The 16025-nt window shown below is 37.7% G+C and overlaps 1 protein-coding gene across 7 annotated transcripts in view; it reads right to left on the bottom strand.

Moving 5' to 3' along the window:
- ltbp1 (latent transforming growth factor beta binding protein 1) overlaps window positions 1-16025 on the bottom strand; it is a 157858-nt gene that overhangs the window by 36522 nt on the left and 105311 nt on the right. For 5 of the 7 annotated variants that reach the window (XM_067609332.1, XM_067609327.1, XM_067609328.1 and 2 more), the window contains 6 exons: window positions 15049-15216; window positions 11106-11128; window positions 10496-10598; window positions 5829-5915; window positions 3852-3977; window positions 2069-2194 (listed from right to left, as the gene is read on the bottom strand). In XM_067609332.1, the coding sequence (XP_067465433.1) occupies window positions 2069-2194; window positions 3852-3977; window positions 5829-5915; window positions 10496-10598; window positions 11106-11128; window positions 15049-15216 (633 nt within the window). The remainder of the gene's footprint in view (window positions 1-2068; window positions 2195-3851; window positions 3978-5828; window positions 5916-10495; window positions 10599-11105; window positions 11129-15048; window positions 15217-16025) is intronic. The other 2 variants (XM_067609329.1, XM_067609334.1) reach the window with 1 other exon arrangement.

Below are 16025 nucleotides of genomic sequence, written 5' to 3'. Positions count from 1 at the left end.
ACCAAGAGCCGGGGTCTGCTTGAGGTTTCTACCCGTTAAAGGGGAGTTTTTCCTTACCGCTGTCGCCAAGTGCTTGCTCATGGGGGAATTGTTGGGTCTCTGTATATTAAAGAGTATGGTCTTGACCTGCTCTATGTGAAAAGTGCCTTGAGATGACTTCTGTTGTGATATGGCGCTATATAAATAAAAATTGATTGATTGATTGATTGATTGATTGATTGATTGACTTACACCGTGTCCTAACTGAGCTGAACTTATGTTGGACACCCTATTTTTGTGTACTTCCTGTTGCTAGTATTGAAAGTGCGTCATGGATGAGGAACAACTGATTCATTCAGCTGAAATGAGAAGTTATCTCCACGATACCTACTCAATTCACTACAAAAACCTAAATAAGGTTGCAGCTGGCTGGAGGGAGATCACCAGGGAGCTGGAAGTTTCTTGTTAAGTTGCTGTTGGCTGTACTGTATGTCATTTCCAGTAAAGAATCTAAATATCACAATATAAAATGTATGTTTTCTGTTTAAAAAGTACAAACGTAGGATAGCAAGTACCCACCCATCTTTTACTTGAGTAGTTACGTCTCCAGTCTGATCTTGAGTGCTCAGCTCATTGGTTCGTGGTTTGTTTATATGATGTAAAAGGAGTGCATATTTAATGGATTCGGTGTGGACAGCTAGCGTCCGATGTTATGCAATGTGATGTGATAGTCAGATGCTCGCTTGCTGTTAGGACACAGTGTTACATTTCAAAAGTTAGAGGCCAAAATGTAAAGTTTGTAGTTATAACGCCACCATCTGGCTAATTGGTAAAAATTTTTTGTCTTAGTAGTGTGTGAGATTTTCAACCTATCAGCCAAGTTAGTTTGGGAACTGTGGCTTTTACTGTTACTGAGACCCAGATACTTTAAGGGCAGAATATTAATAATAATAATTGTTAATAATTCTAACAGACACAATGGGGTTCCAGCAGCTTCACTGCTTGGACCCCTAATAATACAATGTGGCAAAAACATTCTTCGCCCACAATTGGTGAGGCTCAGAGGACAGCAAAATTGCTTATTCCATCCACCACATTCCTGCTGCAGTGTAATGAACGCTGCCAGTAGGGAGGCTGCTGGCAAGTCTTACACTTTTAGGCCCTGTTTACACCTGGTATTAACATCTGTCTCGGGTGATTCCATCACAAGTGGACAGCTCTAAATACAGGTATAAATGCACCCAAGACACATTGAGGACGGATTGAGATCCGATCAATCAGACCACATTCGGAGGTGGTCTGGGCCGCATGTGGCCACATTCAGTTAGCAGTGTAAACGCAATGCGTCCTGGACCACATTGACGGACCACCAACTGATGTCCTCTATTTTCCAGCAGACTCGGCAGGGAATTGCATTGCTGCCTCTGTCTTTGAAAATGGAAATGATATACGTGTTTATTTGCATATAGAGCGGGGAAGTGAGATCCAATCACAGGTGGTCACTCAGGACACGTGGAGACGTATGTCAATGCCAGGTGTAAACAGACATACTTAGAGCTGTCCACTTTTCATCGGATCACTCAAGACGGATGTTAATACCAGGTGTAAACAGGGCTTTAGTCTTGTTTATTTCCTACTGAAGGCAAGGTCTATAATTACACTGGTAGGATTTAATGTGTTTTCATTTTCAAGGTGATGGAAAAAGTAGTGGAATGAAGAAAACTTCTCAGTGTGGAACAAAAGCAACAGAAAACATGCTTACAAAAAAAATCTAAAAGACTGAGATACCCATAGTTCACGCTCAACTTGTCATGTGACTATTTTTCATTATGTGATTTCAGTCCTTTTCAGATGGAAGAGACCAATGAGTATTGATTTTCCAAATTGAGGACTTATTACATCAATGTGTGCTTCAACTATTGGGTGTGTCTTGCATACAGTATGTTACACGTGTGTGTTTGTGTGTATGTATGGGTTTATGTATGGGATATGTGTGTGTGTAGGAATAAGACAGAACAAACAGTGTGCACATAATATAGTCTTTCAGAGAAACATCTTTCCTTTGGCAGAATGAGTTGCAACTACTTACCCACACAACTGGTTCCGTCTTCATCGACGAGGAATCCCCGTGGACACACACACAGGAAACTGCCCTCTGTGTTTCTGCAGTGACCGCCAAAGCACAAAGATGGGCTTTCCAAACACTCATCTACATCTGGACACACACACCAGCGACACAGAAGAATTAGACAGAACTCAGTGCTTACCTGTTTATGCAACTGTGGCGGCTAGGTCCATGTTTGTAATTTTGTAGTAAAAAGATATTAAAAGAAAATGTCAAAACTGAATAATTTCTCATACAGAGATATCAGGGCAGTGTCTTGTTGGCATTGTGATATGTTATTCAGTTCACCCACCAGAAGGCAGTCTCAGATGGGTCTGGTACCCAACGGGTAAAAAATAATATTTAATTCACGGGTACAGGCACAGATAAAAATGAACAAAATGTTGACAGGCAGCAGGTGAAATTAACAGGAGAAAAAATAAAATAGAAATTAAAATAAAGCAGCAGTTTTTTAAACATCTAAACCAGATTAATCTTATCAAGCCCAATTAATAGCCATGATTTTTTTTTTTTTTTGAATTCCCACAACACAACCTTTCACCCCTCAATTCACATCCGGTCAAGTGATAGGAAGTCAATGATGAAATAGCAGTGAATGCTAGCAGCTAGTGGAAAAAAGAAAAATGGACGATCTAAACACAGGAAATACCCAGCGGTGAATACAAAATTGTGGGCAATACATTGTCGAAGGCCAAGTTGGATGTATGGGAGAAATTTGGTGTGATAGGAGACTGTGAGAATAACATTGTCTAATCCAGTTAGTGGTGAAATTTGCTGTTGTGTTTTTTTATATTCTAATTTAAGCAATGTGATCAGACATCAGTTTAGGTGCAGGTTTGAAAATTGGACCTGTGCAGAACTCTACTGCATTCGAAGATGGCACCCTAATCATTCCAATGAAAGCTGCTCACTGAATGCATATGCAAAGACGTTTTTCAAGCTTCCTCAAGCTTCAGCATCTGTGGGCCCATACAGCATACACACTACGGTCCTTCTCTGGCCAAGGTGGCTTCATGTCGGCTCTCTGCACACAAGGGTGGCTTAAAAACTATTCGCTGATACAGCTTTTCTAGACCTCCCAAATTTAATTGGACCTAATTCCTTCAAAGTTGATCATACAAAAAGTTCCATTTCAGGATGTTTGTGATCAGAGAAATTCATAATTTCAGAGCCATTCACTTTAACTCTTATGTATGTGAAGAGTTGTTCTGCAATTCTTACTGTGACCACTGCATCAAAATGGTCTCACACACATGAATATGTCACAGAAACTCTGACCTCCCACACCAAGTGTTTAAGAAAGGAAGGAGTTGAAGCCTGCCTGAAGAACTTTTTCAGCATATGCACAGAGTAAGCAGCCCTAATTGAAATGAACTAGGGGTGGGGGATATGACAAAATATTTGCCATACTGTTTATAATAAGGTAGCTATCCCTTCAGTATCTCTGCATGTATACTGTGGACAATGTCAAAAATCAATTAGCTTTATGGTAATATTTGGGCTTTCACTCTGCACTGCTTACATAGCTTTTTTGAAAGTCATAGATGATACCTTTCCAGTTCCACAATGAATCCTGTCACATTTTTGTATTGCAAAAGATTGTGACATGTTATCTCCTTACACCCATACAAAGAAGTAATTACAAATAATCCTAGAACCACACTGACCTTACTGGTACAGTATCTATTGGACATGGAAAAGATGACCTTTGATCTCAATAAACAACTTTGACCATTCGACTCCTCACCTACACAGGTGGTTTGGGCATCATCCAGGCGGTATCCCTCATTACAGTGGCAGGTGTAGCCCTCTGCTGTGTTGTAACAAATCCCCATGCCACAAATATAAGGGTTGATCTGGCACTCATCCACCTCTGGGCCAGAAGAGAGAGAGAAGAGAGTATTTATGCAGCAGCAGTTTTTAGAACTAATAATGGGTCCTACAAAAGATCATGAAGAGTTGTGAGGTAGCACAACATACCACTGTACCACAAGTTAAATGCTTAATATAAAAGTACCACATGTTCACAATGTATACCAAAAAGAAGCCTCCAGCAGCTGACTGCAATGTGATTAACCAAATATGGATACAATTAATGCATATGACTCATGAGTTTTATATATTGATTTACATTTTTGTTAAAGGCAATTTTGGGAAATACGCCTATTCGCTTTCTTGCAAAAGTTAAATGAGAAGATTGATACCATTCTCATGTCTGCACAATAAAAAAATTAAGCTAACATAGCTTAGCACAAAGACTGAAAAAACGGGAAAACAGCTAGCCTGGCTTTGTTCAAAGGTAACAATATCCACCTACTAGCACTTCTAAAGCTCATTAATTAACATGATGTCTTGGTTGTTTAATCTGTACAAAAACAGAAGTGTAAATGGGGGGTTAGGTGCCACACTATGTCTTGGTCAGGACCAGCAACTTTCTGCAGTTTCCGCTGGTTATCAGGCAACTAAGGTCATAAATGTTTATTTGTCAAACTATTACTTCCAAGATCAAGAACAAACCTTTACACTCAAGATCAATATCAATTTAATCTTTCTGTGGCTTGCACAAACATAAGTTTAAGTTACATTTAGCCAGCTTAGCAAAGAGCAGAGGCAGGAGGAAACTTCCAAGCTTGCCCAGCTTCATCAAAAAGGGAAGAAATATCCAAAGTCCATAGCATAATTGGATTTTGGAGGCATATTGGACATAACCTTATTGAACAAGGCAAGTTAAGAGAAATGGGTATGCCAACAAATTGCAAAATGTGACAGATTCACAAAATGAAGGTTGTGTTTTTCCCTATCAGAGGTGCAACACTGCTAAAGATATCAGAGCTAAAAAAAATTCTCCCAGTGGAAGATAGAGGAATAGCAAAGGACAGAACCATTAGATCAGAGGTCAAAATCTGTGTAAATTCCATTTATATCACCTTTTTTAGCATATGACCTGTCAGGAACTCACTTTTAGGATTCAGTACATGCCAAGGACATATTATTGGATCAGTTAACAATGTGTGTGTATGAAACCAGCCACCCAGTATAGTTCACTTTATTCAAGCCTTTTTAGTGATGTCTGTGCTTGTGTGTGTCTTGTGTGAGACACGGTAGAAGGGGTCAGGTATGTACCAAGGACATTTATATTAGCAACTGGTCAGCTGTGCTTCTGTTCACTACCTTAGAATGTAACTTTCAAAATAGACCTGAAGCCGGCTGCACCAGCCTTCCTTAGTGTAGATTTACACATCACTAAATTAAAATTAACACTAACTGCCGAGGAGGGAGCTGTTGCTTTGTTAACTGAATTGACTGACAAAATTCTTGTTAGCTTGCTAATATTTGAGTGAAGAAGGAATAACAATGTAAATTGAAAAGATTTTTGGCAGTTGTGTTTAATATATTGTTTGCCCCCCCTAAAACTATAATTGTAATTGTAATTTAGCTGACATCCTGTTTACATAATTCACTGCTACTAATGTTTCCTGGCAACCGATTGACAGATTACTAAGGTCTTTACGAGCTAAGATATATCTTGAGTTTTAACAGTACAACCCATTTAGAAAATCACTAGTTTGAAACCATCTACAACTTAGGACTTTACAAAGGAACTTAGTAAGGGATTTACGAATAGCAGGTGCAACCTGATCCAGAACAGCAGAGCACAGTAGGAAAGAACAAAATTTAAAGAAAAGAAAGAAAAGAAAAAAGTAAAAAATGTTATTAATCTTACCAGCTGACTGGGTTGGAGCAATGTCCTGGCCTGCATTAGATGGGAGGATCTCCACTGGGGCAGGAGGAGAGCTCCTCTCAAAAACCTCTACCAGATGGAGAAAACACAAAGCAATGGACATTAATTCCATCAAATATATCTTTGAATAATTCAACAAATGGTACTTTGACTCTTAATTACATCTTGATCACTAACTGCTTCTACTGCAGTTGGCTTAAATACAACAATACTATAGATTACACATCTGTTATGCAGTTGATATCAAGCTGTATTTATCCATAACCCCTTACTGATTTCAGCAGCTTAGCCTTTCTCAGAAACTGTCTTGGCAACAGTGAGTAAAGAGTAAAACTCCATTTTAAGGTTAGAGTGATTGCAAGTATTTTGACGTTTTTATCTAGTGATAAAATATTTTCAACAATATGAAAAACAATATAATACAATTTTTTGCTCTTTCAGTGGGATTGGTGATGCCATTGCCCAACTTTCTTTTTCTGAATATGCTAAATGAAAGGTCAGGGGGTCAGTGTCATACTCTGAGCAGTTGAGATATTGTGCTCCGTATCAAAGTACTGAATAGACTGACAGATGACAGACAAAATGACTATGCCACCCATTGACTTCGCTGATAGCATGGCAAAATGCTTCAATCAGCAGCAATTCTGTGAATGTAAACACACTGATGATGACAAAGGGCAGAGGAGAATGACCACACTCTGTCAAGCTAACAATAAGGCCACAAGTATGCAAACCGGAGTACTTCTACTTTGTAGAAGGGCAACGCTGAAGAAGACCATCCATATAGCAGCAATTAAGAGCAATATCAAGGCTACAATGAGCAGGTGATCACCTAAACTGAACCACTGAAAATAGTGGAAGAGTACATATTACACTTTTAATACCAGCTGAGCATCATCTGAGTGCCACAGCATACATAAGCGCTGTTGCTGACCAGTTACATGCCCTCATGGTCAATGGTACACTCTTTTGAAATGGAGACTTCCAGAAGTATAACATGCCATGTAACAAGCAAGAACTCATCACCTCAGCACAGTTCTACAAACATCCAGTCCGATGGCCTTATCAACTTCCATGTAAGGGGGCACTTTCAGGATGAAGTTTAAGGGATAAGGCTGGTGATCTATATTTTTCTTATTGTTAACAAATCTCATGTGCAGAGCCAAACCAACAATGAATTCATCTACTTACAATACTCTGTGTGTGTCCAAAGCTTGATATATCTTATTCCTCTGTGCTTTAGCGCTCCGTCGTTGTCCAAAAACATGTCAGTGAGTCAAACCACTGCATTGGGTGACATGTTCCCTCACCATGAAGATTACGGTCACATTAGTTTGTTTAGAAACGGTTCCAAAGACTAATAACAGCGATCACATTTTCAGTCTCAGGAGAGAGGTTCCTTGGACAGCAGACGCCACTGCTAATGCTTGGAAATGCAGTTTCGTTTACAGTGCTAGCTTGTTGTGCTACATATCACAACCTCTTGACTTGATGTACTGAAGTTCTTTGAGAAATTTACAATCAGCAGTGGAAGAAGTACTCAGATCCTTTACTTAAGTATAGGTAGAAATACTACTGTCCAGAAATACTCCATTACAAGTAAAAGTCCAGATTTCAAAATGTTACTTAAGTCAAAGTACAGAAGAATTAGCAGAAAAACGTACTTAAAGTAACAAAAGTAAAAGTACTCATTATGCAGAGTGTTATATTATTACAGTATATTATATTAGCTACACATTTGTTTGTATCACTTGAGACACACATGAGAGCATTTCAATGTTGTAGTTCATCAATGTGGAGCCACTTTTAGATACTTTGAGTAGATTAATAGTAACAGTACTGTTTTTTAATAATAATAATAATAATAATAATAATAATGATAAATACACTTCATTTATATAGCACCTGTCACACAAAGCGCCTAACAATTTTTTTGAAAATTAGGAGAGAATCTAAATAACATTTAGAATATTAAAATATGTTATATTATGTCAAATCTTCATCTGAAAAGTAACTAAAGCTGTCAAATAAATGTAGTGGGTGAGTACAGTACTTGAGTAAATGTACAATGTAGTATAAAGTAAAGATATGTAGCATTGTATTATGATTGTAATGTAGCACAACAAGCTACCAAAGCACTGTGAACAGAACATGTGACCCAGTGCAATGGTGTGGCTCACTGACGTTAACAAAATAGTTTTTGAACACAACACAGAGATAGATAGATACGACAATCAGGCTTTTGAAACACACACAATACTTGTAAATAAGATCAATTCATTGTTCTGCACATGAGATATGTTGACAGTAAGAAAAATATAGAAAATCTCCAGCCATATCTTTTAACAAGAAGATGGCATTATAAACATACAGCTGATAATTATACAGAAACTGGATGTTGTTCTGGAGACAAACAGGGATTGTGTTGAACATCATTATTGTATATCACTACAAGAATAAAGAAGAAAATTAACTCACAACCCATGGACTTCCTTTGTTGTATGATGTTATTAAATGCCATTTTCATATTCAGAGGTTAATGGGAAATTCAAAAATCACATCTAAGCTTGAACATCAGGGGCCTCATTATCAACTGTGCCCATGTCTTTCTTGTACTTGAGAATGTGCGCATTTAGAACTGCTCCTAACCAAGCGCACCAACAAACCCCTAGCAGTGCATAAGTGTAATCGTGGGCAAAGTGATTCCTGAATTATAGATACACAAACCAATTCTACTGTCAACCATAATGGATAGATTATAAACTATTGTTATTGAAGACGCGCATCTCCATTTTTATTTGAAAAGCAAGGTAATCATTTCTATCACAGTGAAATTATGCCATTAATGCCTCACTGAGTACCTGTGACGTCATGTAAACTTACATTCATAGGATCTGTTGGCAACATTCAATTGTAATCGATCTGCATTAATAATGAACTGTTACACTTTGGTACTATTTAATTTATGTGATTCAACCAAGTCATGTATATTTTCTGTTTTGCTGAAACTTAAAAAGTGCAACAATTAAAATAAAAATTAAAGCAAATTCATATTTTATGAATTACACTGAATTGGTACTGTGCCTAATGTCTACATTGTGTTCTGCAATTTATTATTTGACCATCACAGAAAGTGAACGATCCATCACCTGTCCCCATACTATATCTTTATGTATCTATCTCTGCACAAACCATTTGTGGAAGTGTCAAATAAAACAGTCATAAAAACATCATCTCAAATAGCTTTACACGGAATAAATAATTGACATCGACATCATATGAAATGTGGAAATAGTGGATAATAGTGGATTGTGTATTTTACACAACGTGAAATACAAGAACACCAGTAACAATGCACACATAAAATGAGACTTACATGTACTGTATGTCTATAAGTCCGTTGATGTGGTGCATGCTGGAAAGCTTGCCCACAAGCCTGCTCCCGGACACCACATGTATGTGGTTTGGAACAGGATGTGGTTTGGCCATATCTGCCATTTTGGGGGCGATTCTGTATGTAAATGAGCCTGTATGTGCAGGAGCAGATGGCTGTAAAATAGGTGAGATTTATCATTGTTCATTATCTGAAACTATCCATGTGCATGTTTGATAAATATCAATTCTCTTGTTTATGGACAGATCCGACACACACATTTAGAACTTGTTCTATGCCTGCTTTAATTAATTAAGCCCCTAGTGTTAAAATATATAAGTGCATAACTGTTACCATATAACAGTCATTCTTTTTTTTTTTTTTAAACACAATCTGATGAAATTCAAAAATGTACATTGGCTGTATTACTCCAAAGACAGATTTTCCCTAAAATAAAGGTTAAAAAAAAAATCAAAATTTTTTACTGTTTTTTTAGTTCTTATTGAATCATTTGGCTCTGCACTTCCTGCATGCATTACAAAATTCCTATAGAATGTGAGTGATGGACATTAATGGCATAAAGTTCCCTTGTGGCTGTCAGACCAATTTGGCAATGGATGACAGATGCATTGGATTTTCTCTAAATTAAAATGTTTAGTATTGGTTTATGTGCAATAATTAACAATCTTACTGTAAAAGTTTTAGAAATTTATGATCATATAAATATCAGTCTGGCTTCATCCTAAACTGAGAACTGGAGGGAATATGAGGAGTGTTGCCAACCTCATCACAGAGCCTGAAATTTTCCAGCTCGGTCAGTGAAAGAGCTCCACTGTTCTGAAAGCATGATTGTAGCTTAGAAAAAGATAAAACAATGGAGGAAGATGTGGCATAAATAAAAGAAAAGAATGAATGAATGAAATAATCAATACTAATACTGTAAAAAGATCACAGTACAGTGGCCTTTTTAGGACATCAGACTCATCTGGTCAGCAGCAGACTCAGCTGCATTCTGTGTTCTCAACTGTGTTTCCTCAGGCTAAGTTGTCCTTTTAGCTTAATGTTAGCATATACACGTTATTTTGTTCTTTTTACAGATATTTGCTAACATTAGCATTTTAACCGTAGTATTACAGTACAACTGGTCCTGACAAACATTAGTTGAACTAACGAACAGCTGAGGCTAACAAAGTTGCTCTGAGCTTGACAAGCTGAGTCTGAGATGTCACACACTGGCTACCATACCATACAGTATAAAGGGTAGAGAAGCAGACACCTGGGTAGGCTGCCTCCATCTTGACAGTGGACACACCCGGAGATAGCTGGGGCAGGATAGGTTCAACTACTGGCCTATTACTAACCACAGGAACTACCAGCTCCTTCAACGACAAGACACAGACAATAATACCAAAGGAACAAGGTCAACAGAGCACTCTATGCATATTTTAAGTCCAAATGTAATCATTTATCAGCTTTGCAATGGAAGCACACTGCTTCTGTCATGCAACGCAAGTGCTGTGCTGGGAAGCAGATTAGCATTCAGCTTGCATGGCAACTGACTGCAGTTTAATAACAGAGCAAGAATGAAAAGCTCAGCAGGGAAGCCAGAAAGCAAAAAGTGTTTGCCACTTTAACACAGACTTTTGTCTGGATTTGTTTGTGACAATGTCAAGGATTTCCATCTATTTTACTTGTACTTACGTATACATATACACATTGAAAAAGTACATATTGATGGACTGCTCAGTGCTGACCAGCTCAAAGTCATGCAGCAATGTTGCTGACTTCATGCAAAGGTGATTCTGCCACTCCTCAGCGGCTGAGAGGAGTGTCTGTGTGCATGCAAACTGCTTCTACATTTTCACTCTTGAATGTGTCCAACCTACCTGATCTGGTGCAGTTGTTGCTACTGAACCACAGGAAAAAAAAAGATTTATAGTGTGAAAAAATGTAAGTGTATGTGTGTAATATAATATACTCTAACTGTCCTGTCAGTGGATTTCACATTACATTCTATTATTCCAAACAATATACCTGTATATAAACATTAAAGATTTTGATGATGGCTGTGACATCACTGTGTTTGCTTCTCACTGCACAGCTAGTGGCACAGCTATGTTCACCCACGCATGCTCAGGAAAGGATGTGCCAGAGGCTTGGTGACGACATGACTACTCACAGGGCTAGTTGGCAAACTACTGTAGCTGGCAAGCTAACCGCTAACATGCTAGCTAACTGGGAACAGGCTGGCACTAGTTAGTCCCAATAGGTCTCCCAGTTAGCTAGCTTGCTAACTGTCATTCAGCAAAGCTAGCTAGCTTACTTACTAACCAGACAATAAGTTAACACAGTTTATTCATCTCATGAAAGAAAATGAAATTGATTTGAATTTTCACACAGATTTGTGTCAATAATAGCATTTTGCTTCAACCATAAATGAATCAAGCCACTGTTTATTGTGTGTGGATGAGATATTAATTACATTTCTAGTCGTGCTTTTGAGTCATTTTTTGCCATATGAGTATTAACATAAAGCTGCTGTCATATTAGCCCTCACTCACTAATGGAAATTATGACATCTGCTCTCAGATACCCTACAACTGTTTTATAAATCCAGGGTTTCTTGAATTAATTAAAAGAAATAAACAAGAAAAAAACAAATAAATAGGGCTGTAGTTAACCAAAGAAAATCTTGGTCGACTGAAATCATCCATAATCTTCAACTAATCTATTAGTCGCCAGGGGGTGGGGGGCTCAGCACCCACACATTTCTCCCTTCTCAATTTCTCTGTTTAGTGTCTTCAGATTAGGCTAACTTAATAACTAGGCTAACAGGAAACAACAGACGTGACTTTTCTTGGTCTTCAGAAGCTGCAGCATTTATTAACTGTTACACTGTAGTCTGTTCTGTACATTTACTGCCAGACTGACAATTTACTGCTAACCTTTTCCTCTGCTCCGCTTGCTTTTCTACTTCTGAAAGTGACACAGAGATTATATGACCAATGAGACTTTGGTCAGACGAGAACATATCAACCAAATAATTGACCAGGAGACTACAGCCCTACAAATTATTAATTACAAAGTATATTGGGCTATGTTTTTACTGCACCTGTACAACATCAGCCCCTAAATAAACAGTGCTGAAAAAAAGGGGCCCATGGTTGAACCTAGTTGCTGACATTGGTCTACTTTATCAGTTTTTGTGTGGAGATTTCCCATTAATGTCCATAACTACTGTATAAACCTGAAAAGTTTATGTCTGCTGGTTGGAGTTTTATAAAATAATCATAAAAAGACAGTTTTTGGAATTAAAAAAATCATAAAGCAATCATTCTTTGATCACAAGAAAAAAAACATTGATTATGGCCCTCCATAAATCATCAATAGATGGAATGCAAAGACATAGTCATTTGCAATTAATCTCAGCTATGCAAACAACTTTTATTTCATAAATACGACACCTTTGTTAAAGCAAACCCTTTGCGCCCTTTAATCATTCAGAGGCCCAGGTTTCCATGATGTGAAAAGGTCATAAACAACAGAGACCACATTCTTAGGTCTGAAATATAACAACATGAAGGATTTTTTTTTTTAAATCCCTCCTCTCTTCCTCCCACCCAGCACGGCTTTCTGCTGTGCCAAAATGCCAGTGTGTACGGCTGCCAGGCGCCACATTACTTTCTGGTGGTATCCAAACACTAATCTGCACAGGTTTTGGGTGGTGGATTTCTGTCAGATTGTTTTTTGAGGCCTGTCCTGTGTGCCTGGAAAACTCTATGCTACTCTGCTCCAGAGAAGCTTAGCAGTAATTTGGACTGTGTCTGGCTTTGGCTAAGATGTTGCAAAGTTTCTCCTTCCCTTAGTGGCTGCCAAGCATGTCCTGAATAATAACAGGAGAGGGTGAAGCTCCTCTCCCTTTCTCTGCCTCCTAGAGCAACAGCCAGGTTCATCTCCCTCCCCTCTCTCCCTCTTTTGAAGGGATGTGGGCTGGGCTGTGTTTGAAGGGAATGTGAAGTGAGCCAAAGCACTTTAATCCTTGTCCTCTACAAACAAATGTCACAAGAGGGATGTTTCTTTTAAGATCTGGGTTCTTAATCACATGCAAGAGGGATCATAAATCAGGGTTTGTAGTGCTACTTTGGAGCTGTAATTTGCAAAAGTGAGATTGCTGTTCATCCCACAATGTAGATATTTTTAGTGTGACACTGGCAATGTGAGGCTGATAAATTACAACCACACTTCAAACAAGAGAAACTGGGGGTAATTTGTTACACTGTTTGATACTTGTTACTTATTCATCATTTATTAAAAGGAGAGCAAAAAAGCATTTCTCCCTCTGCATTGCCTACAGCAATCCTTCAAAAATATTAATTTCTTTGACAGTACATTGAGTTCAGACACTTAAAAGCATGCTACAATGCAAAATATTGATGCCTTAATATCTCCAAAATCTAACTCTTGCAGGATAAATTCTGCAATAGACAGAATTAGACTGTATTTTACCACTTAAGGGGCAAGTTGCAGGCTGGTTTGAAGGTGGTGGACATAAATCAACTCCATCCACTCGTTCAAACACAACACACAATGGAAACTGACTATTGCTTAAGTGATTAATTAACTGATCATAAATTATTTGATAATCAATAAATGGTTTAAAGGTGTTTCTACATAAAGTCCAAATTGATGTGTGAGATATTCACACAAAATCAATCAGGTAGTTAAATCATTGTGTTTCTATTTCTATTTGCACAAAACACTTTGGGTTGGAGTGTTGTTTCTTCTGAAATTTTGGTGTCAAACAAATAAAAACATTAACCTAGCTCAAGACACAGTGAAATTCACCACTCGCCCAGAATGAGTGAACCTAGTAATGTCTTTTGCTGTAAATTTAATTAGCTTAGAAGCATGTACAGCAAACAATCATCATGGCTACTGAAGCATGGAGCCTCCATTGTTGACCAGATGTACAAAAATAAAATCAAATAGAACACAAAGAAGTGTATGGTTTTGTCTTTTACATTTGGTGTGCACTGAGCAAAATCAATTAGATCCTTTATCAAGCAAAAATGAATGACTTGATTGATTAACCAATGAATATCCAAAAAGTCAAGGTACATTGCTTCGTCATGGTAGAAAAGTTAAAAAGCCTATAGTGTATAGTTTTTTAAAAATCATGTAGCGACTATAGTGGCTGGATGATTATCGACAACACATCAGTCTTCCTTTTGTACCTTGACGAAGCAGTGTTCCTTGACTTTTTGGCAAATTTATTCTCCTTATTTGTAGACACTGATTGCCTACTCGTGCATCAGGAGAACCTGTTTTGTGATATATAGCTGTCAGATCCAAGAAGCACTTTCTCATTTGTTTTGTAATTTATTATCTTTGGCTGTTGTTGGTCAGACAAAACAAGCCATTTGAAAATCACATTGGACTCATAGAAATTGTGATTTCCAACTGTTTTCCAGAGCTCATTCTGTAATTATTTCATTTTGTAGTCTTTTAGATTTGATTGTTGTTTTTTTTTTTTCATGAATCAACATATGAATCAGTAATGAAAACAATCCAAAGAATTAGTTAAAAGACTATTCTGTTGCTTCTTTATGTTTATTGAGTTTTAGGAGCTTAATCATAATATAGTTCCTTGTTTAATTGTAAGGTCGAATGTACTTTTGGTGTAGGTCAGCTAATGCAATTTCACCAATTCACTGTACAATACTAAACCAAATCAACAAGTTATAAGTTACATAAAACGGAGAATATTACACACAGCTTCTTTCTGCCAAACTAAACATGCACTGGGGATGTTGCACTGTAGAGACTCACCTGGTATAATCTCGTCTGCTTTCCCAAAAGCCTCCACTGGTCTCTCTGGCGTTGGCAGGGGTTGGGGGGGTAGTGGATCAATGGGCTCCTGGTAAACTGGCTTATTGACAGGTGGATTTGGTAGAACAGTGTAGCCCATTCCACCAGGACAGATCTCTTTGAACTTAGCTACATAACAAAAAAATACAAGAGTTTATGATACAATTGAAAATTAGGAGTGCAGAAAAAAACACTCTTTTCAATTGTAAACACGTTAACATCTATTATAAAGACTTCTGGTGTGACAGTTTCTCTGAGATCATGGTCTACATGGCTTCTTTAGGTTGGACACACTACAAGGGTTTTGGATATACTACTTCTAACTAGTTCATAACAAACTCCAAAAAACTGCTACTAGACCAAAACCTCGCGAGAAATACAACAGTAGCACACTTTCTAGAATTAATCTCTCAATATTTTAACTGCACGTTGTATTTTGTGGGTCTACCTTAAACCATTCTTTACTTTGCAGCTGTGATCTCAGTAGCAATATGAGACAATTCCTCCAAAAATCCTGATAAAGAAACTAAGATGAGGATATTTTATATGGAACTAATAACTTGTTCACGGCAGCAAACAAAACTCCACCTTTTGCTACAAAGTGCCACATTTTTTCCACCTCTCTACCCTTACACGAGCATATTTCAGAAGTCTTACATGGGATAAGGTAAAGACATTAATGAGATACTGAAAGAGAGAAAACTACAAACTAAATTAAGTCACATGGAGAGTCAATAATACAACAATAATCCAGTTTCTGGAAAAGCCAAAAAAACAAACAAACAAACAAACAAAAAAAAGCAACTTGGGTTTCCAAGCCAAGCATTCTCCCTCAAACTTCAGCTGCACCACAACTGATAAACCTAAAATTACTGGGGGGCTTTAGTGTTAAAAACAAGTGTGGCGGATTAGTTTGCATTTCAGTTGTTTATCTAAAA

This window comes from Thunnus thynnus, chromosome 14 (genome assembly GCF_963924715.1).
Source record: "Thunnus thynnus chromosome 14, fThuThy2.1, whole genome shotgun sequence".
Taxonomy (NCBI): Eukaryota; Metazoa; Chordata; class Actinopteri; order Scombriformes; family Scombridae; genus Thunnus; species Thunnus thynnus.
The sequence above is the reverse complement of the archived record's forward strand: the minus strand, read 5'-3'. Positions and strand labels throughout refer to the sequence as shown.